At 33.3% G+C, this 11,483-nt stretch overlaps 1 protein-coding gene and 1 pseudogene across 3 annotated transcripts in view; both read right to left on the reverse strand.

Annotated features, from left to right (window-relative positions):
• The window catches only part of LOC106459347 (hydroxyproline dehydrogenase-like), a 21,219-nt gene that overhangs the window by 3,134 nt on the left and 6,602 nt on the right, over positions 1-11,483 (reverse strand). For all 3 annotated transcript variants that reach the window (XM_013918966.2, XM_022385814.1, XM_022385815.1), the window contains one exon: positions 7,502-7,677. In XM_013918966.2, coding sequence (XP_013774420.2) covers positions 7,502-7,677 — 176 coding nt within the window. The remainder of the gene's footprint in view (positions 1-7,501; positions 7,678-11,483) is intronic.
• LOC106459346 lies at positions 3,785-6,547 on the reverse strand (annotated as a pseudogene).

The following is an 11,483-nucleotide window of genomic DNA, read 5'->3' on the forward strand; positions in this document are numbered from 1 at the left end:
CATACCTTCGGTGTATAGGACGCAAGCAGATTTTGACATCAAATTTTGGGATAAAAGGTGCGTCTTATACACCAAAAAATACGGTAGTTATAAGAGTTTTGTTTGGTTGCTGATAAGCCCGAAGATACGGAATGGGCTATTTGAGTTGTGCCCACTACAAGTATCGAAATCTGATTTTTAGTGTGATAAGCCTAAGCCACCGGGGGCACGTACAAGAGTTTATTTGTTTTGTAGTTAAGCACAAACGGGCTATCTGTGCTCTGCTGACCACGGGCATTGAAACCCGATTTCTAGAGGTGTAAGTCCGCAGACATATTGCTGTGCCACTGGGGGACGTATAAAAGAGAAAAATACGTTGTATTAATTTTAGGTACTAGCCATTCTGATCAATCAAAAACTTCTTAGTTTTTCACAGATTAATGAAATGCATTTTTGATAAGCAATCTTCGACTCAAAGACAGAAAAAAATGACTATTTTTAGAGGTGGTAGTGTATCCCATCAGATCCGGAAGCCTAAGAGTGAGGCACATGGCTGTGTAGGGCATGATCCAGGAATCGTTTTGCCGTGCTGTTTTCTTTGGTCTGAGTAGTCGTTAAGGAGTTTATATCCTATCAAGGTGGACCACTCACATACGCTAATGTCTCGCTGGTTCGCCATTATTTTAATACTCCTCTTATCCTTATAATATTCTTGAACTTATTCAGAAAAAAAAATGTATTCTCCGTCCCAGTGGCACAGCGGCATGTCTGTGGACTTGCAACGCTAGAAACAGGGTTTCTATACCCGTGGTGGGCAGAGCACAGATAGCCCATTGTATAGCTTTGTGCTTAACTTCAAACAAACAAACATTCTCTTCGCAACGTCGAGATTCGCGTCACACAAAATCGTCTTCTTTCTTTTCCCTATTAGAAGACAAGTCGTTGGAATTATCCGTAAGTTTATCACTCTCGTACGCAGACGTATTTCTCTTTGGGTGCTTGACAGCAAAGCTTCTCTGACCTCTCTTATAGGTAACTTCTTGAGCAATTGGTATGCCATTGTGATTCAATTCATACCTGCTACACTTGTAACACCTCGGACATTCTGCTACTTTACATTTACAGATTAGCTTTGAATCCGACCAAATTTCCATCTCGACAGAAACAAACACTCAGAGATTCTGGCTCATTGTCTCAGCAGTTCCTCACAGGTTTCATAAAAATGTTCTGGAATAGTGTGTGTTCAATAAGTAATGTACTACAACAATGTCATGACCGTTGTCTAAATTAAGATAAAAAAAATAACCCAACTGTACTGACAAAAAACAATCACTAGCTTTTTTGGGTGTTATCCAATTATAAATCGAAGTATACTTCTGGATTCTTCGAAAAATAATTTAAACAAAAAAGGAAAAAATGATTAAACGCCAGACGTGGTTCGTACAAAGTTTCCTACCATTTCTGCTACCGTTAAGTTAGATATTTCTTATTAAAAACCAAGAAACAAAATACTAAATTTTATGATTGTTTGTTATGGATTTCGCGCAAAGCTACACGAGGGCTATCTGCTCTAGCCGTCCCTAATTTAGCAGTGTAAGACTAGAGGGAAGGCAGCTAGTCATCACCACCCACCGCCAACTCTTGGGCTACTCTTTTACTAACGAATAGTGAGATTGACCGTCAAATTATAACGTCCCCACGGCTAAAAGGGTGAGCACGTTTGGTGGGACGAGGATTCGAAACCCTCGACCCGCAGTAAACTTAATGAAACTTTACTTCGTTGAACTATCAAATAATTAAGTTTATTCACCTATAGTATTGGCTATAATTATAGAAACACCAAATGATACATATGCATGAGTGAGTAATTGCAACTAAATGGGCAATTTATTATTAGCACAACGCATAACAGAAAATAAATGTGAATAGCTTTTACAGTGCATTACCATTTTCCATTTGCTTTAAACAGAGCAGTCCATTTTGTTGTTGTTATACTTCCATAAGTTTCTTAGTGTTGGATTGTAAAATATTGTGCCAAAATTCCTAATTTACTCCCCTCTAGACTTCATGCAAACCAAACTATGGTTGAAAGTGTTCCGTCGCCCCTTTTTAACTCCATATATCATTTCACCACATTTTCTGCACGATTATCATGCAGAAAAATTAAATCCTGCCCAACAGACTACTTGTACCTATCAGCAGTCACGATGCCATTAATTCTGTGTAGATATTCACCACCAATGGTAGAGGTGCAGATCATACACGTAATAGTGCTCCAACATGCTTCATTGCACATTATACTGTTCTCCCTTTTCTGCTACCAATCGGACTTACATTTATACATAATTACATGGAAAATCACCTAAACAATTACTTTTTACTTAAATTTTCATTGTTTTTCTAACTACAAAAGACGGTAAATGACAATACACGTTTATATTTTTGTAACTGGTAAAGCTTTGGTCTCTCTCTCTTTCCTCTTATATCAGCTGCCCTCCCAGTGTTTTAACGATATAGTCTGCGTACTAATAACGCTAAAAACCAGGTTTCAGTACCCGTGGTGGACAGAACATATATGTAGCCCATTGTGTAACTTTGCTCATAACAACACAACAACAACTTGCAGTTTGTTGCGACTAACAACCTTGTCACTACATGATTTTTACTTTAAAAAAAACGTAATTTAACGACATAATGAACCACTAACATAATTTATAATTAATAGTAGCACCATCTAGCGGTACATATTATTACCACTAAATCATATTGCATAGTTCATTCCAGGGGCATGTCCACCGAGATAGCTAAGGTGTCAGACCCCCAGTGAATAGCTCTGCTTTCACTCTAACATATCAGAATTTAAATTATCCCCATATTGTGACACCCACTGACATGAAAGTATTAAGTTTTTATCCCCCTAAAAATATCACTGATTCATTCCATGCATAAAAACACCTCCACCTGCCCCTAGAATGATCAGTTTTAACGTAGCAATTCACCACTAAGTATTAAAAAATACTAATATATGTGCTACAGTTGTCAAACCCAAGTTGAGATTAATATCGTGTGAATATTCTTATATATGTTTTGCCTGTTCAACAAAAAGAACAAAAGTAATTTTACCACTTTTTGACTGGTTATTTCTCTTGATCTAAAACAGATTTGTAGCTGCTGTTTTTAACATTACGTACGTGTTTCAAATTGTTTGCAAACATAAGAATAGTGGCATTCAAACATTTTGAACAACTGTAACAATACCTTAACTTTGTACAAAGTTTAATCCGGGATAGTCATGACTGGTACTCCATTCTTGTCTGGAATCATTAAACTACTTCTATATACACGATAATTAACAGCCCAAACACTAAATGTCACTGTCTTAACAACTCACCCAAATGCCTTTTATTTAAATTTTGTCACGTGAAATTTCACAAACTACTGTTTCTAATATAAGTCCTACGTATTTCATATAATTTATTTTTTAAACTATTGATTTGAATGAAAAAAATAAACATTTATTAAATTGTAAGCAATCACGTGGCAGCATTTGGAAACCGAGAACAACCCAATCAAACTGCTAAGATAGAATATGGATTATGGAGAACCTGTAAATATCTTCAATTGAAGAACTTTGACTATAAATCTAACATTAAAAAAAAATACATAAGAAAACGAGTGTTAGATGTGATATTTAGTCTATGGAAAATCATATTCCGTAAACCCACTTCCACTTTAAGAGATTTAATGCAATTATTCAGTAATAAATAATAATAAACGTAGTTATAAAGGTTGCTCATAACACAGGTTATGTTGATTGCAGAAGCTTTATTTCTAGTTACAGTGCTGTAAATATAAATATTACACTTAGAGCGGTAATAGCTCATTTGTTTATCTGAAGATATATAACAAGAGTAACCTACTATTGACGATCATATCGCACATAACACTCAAATCTCACCGAAACAACTTTCACCATTTTACAGCTTTATACATAAAACACTGGTTAAACAATTCAAAAAGAGTGGCTGAAAATTATCACATGACTTGGTGAATATCACATTTGGAAAGCATGTACACACTGTGGAAAGCTTACCTGCAAAAATCTCCTGAATATTAGATCAAAAATATATCTGAAAGACGTTTTTGTCAAATTTTAAGTACTTATATTTTTTCGCAAAAATTGTCTTTTTTTTTTTTTTTAAATCAAAACAACTCAAAGCATTTACAGATTTATGAGAATAAAACACATCAAAAACATTAGATAAGAAATACCAACCACCACTAGATTATAAATTTGTGAAGCAACAACATGCAAAGAAAAAAATTAACTTCAAAACTTCATTCCAATATTTGGCCACAATAAATTTTGGCAATAAACACCATTGCAGTTTAAAGGCATCACACAGAAACTTGCATGTACACCTTGAAACTGCCTAAGTTGGTTAAGCAAAGTTTGTAAGACTAGAACAATGGTATATAAAAAGGAATCAACCAAGAGACTAGAACAATAAAATACAACTCAAAAGATTTCATTCAGTAAAATATATAACCATCTTTGAATTCAATCATTATCAGGACCTAAACACAATGAAATTCTTGAATAGGAAAATTCACAAAAATGATCTTGTGATGTACAGTAACAATGATAAAGTATCTTTAAAATATCAATGATAATAGGTAAATTCATTCTCAATTATTTTCTTACACTTTCAAAAGTCTGTGAAACATATTTTATGCAACCATTAATAATTTAGTAGTGTGGATCTCAAACATTTTACTTTAGTATTAGAACTTCATCAAGTGAAAGAGAGGCCTTTTAAAATTAAAGTTTAAATACTTATAGAAACGTGATTCAAGTAATAACAAATTGAAGAATAAAAGGAAATAGTAACCAAATAAATATAATTTTATAAAAAAATAAAACCACTAACTTTATACCTAATAGCCTTTAAGTTGAATAATTATATAGGCCTTATCACATATTCAAAGATGTATTTTCTTTTCAGATAGTCAGTTCTCTTATATGTCAAAGTCATTCAGCAAATACAGATATTAATAAATGCTAAAAGAAAAAAATCAACAAAAATGGGAAGAACATTCACTTTCATACTACTAATTCAAGGTATAGTCATTTTCTGGAATACTCACTTTACTAAAAGATCTACATCTAATAGTAATATGGGATGGTTAAATTTTTTTCTATAAATCCAATTTAAAAAAATAGGTATATTTTACGGGTTTTACATACATTTCTTGTTTCTGCCATTAATGTAACAATTTTAAATGAATATTCATTTTTAGAAGACTTGTTTTTTGTTCAACTTCAAGTGACAGCTTTTTACTCTCTACATAAAAAAAACTAATATTTTAAGCAAGAAAACATTAAAAATAAGCTCAGAAAAAGCAACAGCATAATTATGATTAGAAGTTTAACTTCATAAAAGTTAGACTCTGATAATTATGGCATTTGAACTGGAGTCAAAAGTGGCTTCCCATCTAAAACGGAAAGGATGTTTTTGGCTGCCAGAGTTGCCATTTCTGTTCTTGCTGCTTCCTCAGCACTGCCAACATGCGGGAGAAGAATTATGTTTGGTAGTGTTGTGAGTTTGTGGTCCCGGGGTAAAGGCTCAGGAACCATCACGTCCAGTCCGGCCCCACGGATCACGCCATTCTTAAGGGCTTCATACAAGTCATCCTGCTGCACAACTCCACCACGGCTGGTATTTATAAAAACTGCAGTAGGCTTCATTAGACTGAAAGCCTTGGCGTTAAATATCTCCTTTGTTTCCTCAGACAGATTACACATGGCAACTACAAAATCAGATTCTTTCAACAGCTCTTCAAATTCAACAAACTGAGCTCCCATATCTTCTGCAGGCTTGATTGGATGAAACAGGTCAAAGTATAAAATTTTCTTAACTCCAAACGGTAGAAGTCTCTTCATGACTGCTTGACCAATTCTTCCCATACCAACAATTCCTACGGTGCTGTTGGTCAATCCTCGACCACACAACCACAAAGGACTCCATGAGTAAATCCACTCTCCATTTTTAATGGCACAGGCAGAATCAAAAATTCTTCTACCAACAACCAATAAAAGTGTAACAGTAAGTTCTGCTACTGAGTCAGTGGATACGTCAGGAGTGTTACTTACAACTATATTTCTTGCCTTACATTCATTAAGGTCAATATGGTCATATCCAACAGACATGGTAGCTATAACTTTTAGCTGAGGCCCAGCTGCATCCATAACATCTTTATCAATCTTATCGGTGAGGAGACAATAAAGAGCGTCCTTACCCTGCACTCCTTTAATAAGAGCATCATGTGGAATTGGCATAGGCTGATCATAGATTTCGACATCGCATTTCTCTTTCAAAAGATCAATTCCTGCCTGAGGAACATCAGGTCTAGTAACAAATACTTTGGGCTTGCTCATCGTTTAAGATGTTCTACTTCGACCAACTGTATAAAGAAAGATCTGCTCTAAAACTAACAACTGACGAAATCCTAGTCTTTGAAAACTAATGCTAAATGTGACCTTGCGCAAAGTCACGTAGCTGAAACCGGTATCACGTGACGGTACATATCGGCCCTCTCGTGTTTATTACATGCTATTAAAATTTTCAACTCGAAAAATTCCATGTTTAATCAAAGAAAATGTAATGAGTGCTTAGTACGAAATATAAAAGTAGATAAATTAATATAGAAACAGAAAATACATTTTATATTACAATTCTTAGATTTAGATTACATTATATTTGGATTTAAATGTAAAAAAATCTAATTTTATCTTCAAATATATCTGACTAGTCACTAAGAAGTAATACCTTCCTCACTTGTGTGGAACGACGTTAGAATTATATTTCCCTAATTTTGCCAAATTACCAAATTTCTACAAATATATAAAACTTATATCTAGCTTTAGTCATTATTGTCAATTTTATTCAAAGCATTTCATTTTCCAAATTTCTGGTCAAAATCTCATAACAGAGTATAATAAAATAATTAAAATATAATAAATGTAATATTATTGCCATCATAGTTTCCCGTTATAAGAATATAGAAGTTTTAAAAATGCCCCTTTCGTTCATTTTCAAGACTGTTGTCTATTGGATTTATGATTCTTGTACTGAAGTTCAAACACTACTATTTCCTTTATTCGTCGCTTATCTATTAACTTCATCACGTTTCCTATTGACATTTATAAGATTTTGTCACACAATAACAACATAACATGGATTTTTTTTAGTTCGATGTCTTTCAACAATCCTCCATTTTAAAGTAAATACAACTAAAACTCGGTTTATTGTTTTTATCATAGATGTATAGTAAATATATGTCATTTTAATTATATCATTTATGCTAATGTCAAAACGTGTTTCTAATTTTTTGTATATGGGTGCAATTCAGGAACGTTACACTTAATCAAATGGCCAAGTACATCTTCAATAACTCTGAAAAAAATGAAAATTAAAAATCACCATGTGAAAAAGAGGGAGAAGAAGAAAGGACCACTCACCTATTATAGTTATCATTTGTTGTTTTGTAATTTTCACAAACGGGATCGGGTAATCCTATGCGCTTAGCTTCATCCCTTTCTTGAGAGACATAAGCTCCACGAACTAACTTAATTCCAAAGTAAACATTCAGCCTCCGTGCTATTGACATTTCATTCTTAACATTGTCCATTGTCTTCTAGGAGATTACATATATAAGAAACTATAACATGCATAATTAAGTACGAAAGACATTTACGAGGAAAATGATAGACGCGCTATTATGCAAAATTAACAAAAATGACTTTGTATCACTGAATTTATCACTGACACAGTTTTTATTAGCTTATTTTTCTTTAACATAGAAGAAAGCAAAATATATTTGATTTTACTAATTATAATAAATTGTCACAAACCTAATCTAAGTTTATAACAAAAAAAACCAATTCTAAAGTGACTTTTTCAGTGGTAAAAGCGCAATACTAGAATCAAAGCTTATTGTGAATAATAATAATAATTTGTTTAATCAAGTATGAGATTAATTCCCTCTCCTGCTTACTTTTCAATAAATTCAACTTACGTGGTTGATGTTGGGTTCGTTAGAAATTGTGAATTTTGACATAAAAGTCTTCAAATAATTATTATACTGCTCCTACCTTTAGGCTTATCTCCATATGATGAAATATTCTGAGTCGTTTTTCCACTTTCTTATAAATTGACAATTTAACTTACGTTAAAAAAAAAATTACAGAACACCACATGTACGCTCGTCTCGCAAAGTTCTACAATAATTGTAATTAAACAATATATCGGGCTATAAAATCTACAATTACAGTATTAATTTTTGTACAATCTCAAAGTCAAATTAAAAAGTTCGTACATAACGTAACTGCTAAATCTGACAAAGATCCATGTTTTTAGTTTCAAAAGAGTAGTTTTTGACCATTAAAGAGTGTTACAGGCCGAAAGCTCATTTTGTGCTACGATTTTTACGAGACACAAAACCACCGTTGTTTGTCATATATTATTTGTCTTCGGTGGCTCAGCGTTAAGCTAGAAAGTTTATAACGCTAGAATTTGTGGTTCAATCCCCGCAGTAGATAGAGCCCATTTGCAATAAACTAATCAACTTATATATACATATACCATGAAAGTCATAATTGCATGTGGTAGAAAATTATGATTTTAGTCACACGATGGCGCCACATGGCTCATATTCATGTAAAGCTTGTGCTGGTTACTTGTTATAGAATCTAAAGTAAAGCCAAATTGAACTATCTGCTGTGTACACTGCCAGATTTTAGCGTTGTAATTCTGTAGACTTACCGCTGTCCCACCGGAGGGACCACATAAAGTCTATTTTATATAACTTAATGTTGTCTATACCTTTAGGCATAAATTCTCTAATAATCATAATTGCGTGAATCAAGCTTCTTTGCTGGTATACCACCAATAAAATTAATATATTATTATATCGAAACGTCTTTTTTTCACATAAGATTTGGTCATTTTATAGAGTATAGAGTATTGTATCCAATCAATAAATTTTTGTAAGACAATTTAACGTATAGGTGAACTTTATTTTTCTTCAATGGTTTTATTTTACATTGAGTTCGGTTACACGTCATTCGTATTTATAGTCTATTAGGTCAAGGTACATAAATGTGCCAATTTTTCAGTAGTCCGAATCAAACTCCCGTCATAAAATAGTCTAGGTCTTTTTTTTTATCTCATTTGGATCAAAGTCAGATCTTCTCAAACTATTTTGCCTACTTAAAAGTTCGTAAGTGTAATATATAAAAGTTATAAATATCTAGTTTTGGAAACCTGAATAGGTCTTATAATTATTTTCTGTCAGTGATAGAAGTAACGAATTTAAAAACCGTGTAAATGGAAGACAATAGTTTTAGTTTATTATTAACTGACCTTTAATAATATTTAAAGCGTTCGACGGAAATGTTAAATTAAAATAAAATGCTACTAAACCTAGAACTGATTTCTGTCGTTAATTAGGAGTCTCACTCATTGTAAGAGGCCTAGTAAATGGCAGTCGCGTGAAATGCGATTCTAATAAACAAAGTGATTGATAAAATGTTTTTTGTTAAAAGAATGCCTTGTTACTCTTACATTTTTCTTGTTAAGAAGTATTAAAGTTCCCTTTTTTACATTTTTCTTTATCTCTGTCTTTTAGTTTACATGATTGCTAAACATAGATAAATTACTGGAAATAACTTGATCATGTTTTAGCAACTGGTGAATAAACAGCAGACAATTCTGATCAGTCACGTGAGATTGAATATCAGAATTAAATCTTTCCCAGTTAAAACGGATGATACGTAAAATAGTTTACAACTTGTTTTATTATTTTTATGTAACTTACAACAGCGAATAAAAAACAAAATGGAGGCCCATTATATGGAATCTGTAGTTAACAAAAGGGTGAAACTATTTCTGGGGCCTAGCATGGCGTGGTAGTTAAAGTGCTCGACCCGCTCGAATCCTCCGTCGCATCGAACATGCTCACCCTTTTAGCCATAGGGGTGTCCTAATGGTGCTGTCAATCCTACCATTGTTGGTAAAAGAGTATCCCAAGAGTTGGGGTGGGTGTTGTTGACTAGCTGCCTTCCCTCTAGTCTATCACTACTAAATTAAAGACAGCTAGCGTAGATATCCCACGAGTAGTTTTGCGCGAAATTCAAACAAACAAACAAACAATCATTCATGCAAATGGGAATTTCAAGAGCTACGTTTTAAACATAGAAAAAAATGAAATCGAACATGTTTTAATGTATGTGGTATCTAATATGGTCGTAAAGTATTATAAATATATACACACATAATTTATTGTAACTATAAGGTTTGAAAAGTTGGAAAATAGATTATAATACGACATTTAACTTTTTACAGTTAATATTTATATGTACACTTATAATTTAGTAAGAATTGTCCAAGGGTCTTATTAAAAACCAAAACGAAAACCTAAGATTCTGCCAAAAGAAACAGAAGATAATTTGTTATTAGAACATAGCCTATACAGAATTCTAGACTCGTCCAAAAGATGAGCCCGAAGCCTAACAATTTCCAATGATAGACTTGCAAGACATGTTTTAAATTATGTCAATGGTTCGAAACATTATAATTTTATGTTTTCAGCTCATATTCTCAGGCAACCTTTGTAAATTTGTTGGTAAAAGAGTAACCCAAGAGTTGGCGGTGGTTATTGTTGACTAGTTGCCTTCCTTCTAGTCTTTCACTGCTAAATTAGAGACAGCTAGCGCAGATAACCCTCGAGTTGATTTGCGTGAAATTCAAAACAAAACAAACCAATCAACAGATTTGAAACACCCATTACGTTTATACCACTTAACATGCAGTGATACAATCCTAGTATTGAACGACATTATATGCATCTTTCTCTATAAATTAACTTCACTGTGGAATTCTTCAGCGTTCGCATTACAAAATGTTTTCCCTGGTAATAATTTTATTAGTACGTTACAGAAATTTTGTGGTGTAGCTAGAAAGTTTGTTTGTTTGTTTGTAGTTAAGCACAATGGGCTATCAGTGCTCTGCCCACCACGGATATCTAAACCCGGTTTTTAGAGTTGTAAGTCCGCAGACATACCGCTATGCCACTGGGGGTCAGCTAGAAAGACAAGTTCATCAAAGAGAACGATGTCAGCACATTAAAAACAATAATAGGCGGGACAATGATGTGCAGAAACAAAACACTGCTGAAGAGTTTACTTCTAACGTCAATTTTTTATTTCTGCTGGCTTTTCGGGGAGAATAATCACGCAACAAATTCCAAATACTATAAATTTGCTTTGGAATGTTATAAACCAAATCTACTCTCTTTGTATCTCAGAAAATGGTAGTTCTGGTACTGTTCGCTTAAAACTCTCAGAAGTTTAATATTCGTGATAAAAATCACTAAAATTGCAGATACCCCATCCACATTCCCTTAATTGCCCATTTCGAATTTCAAATCAGAAATGTAAAAAA

The sequence above is a fragment of the Limulus polyphemus genome, unplaced genomic scaffold (assembly GCF_000517525.1).
Source record: "Limulus polyphemus unplaced genomic scaffold, Limulus_polyphemus-2.1.2 Scaffold595, whole genome shotgun sequence".
NCBI classification, from domain to species: domain Eukaryota; kingdom Metazoa; phylum Arthropoda; class Merostomata; order Xiphosura; family Limulidae; genus Limulus; species Limulus polyphemus.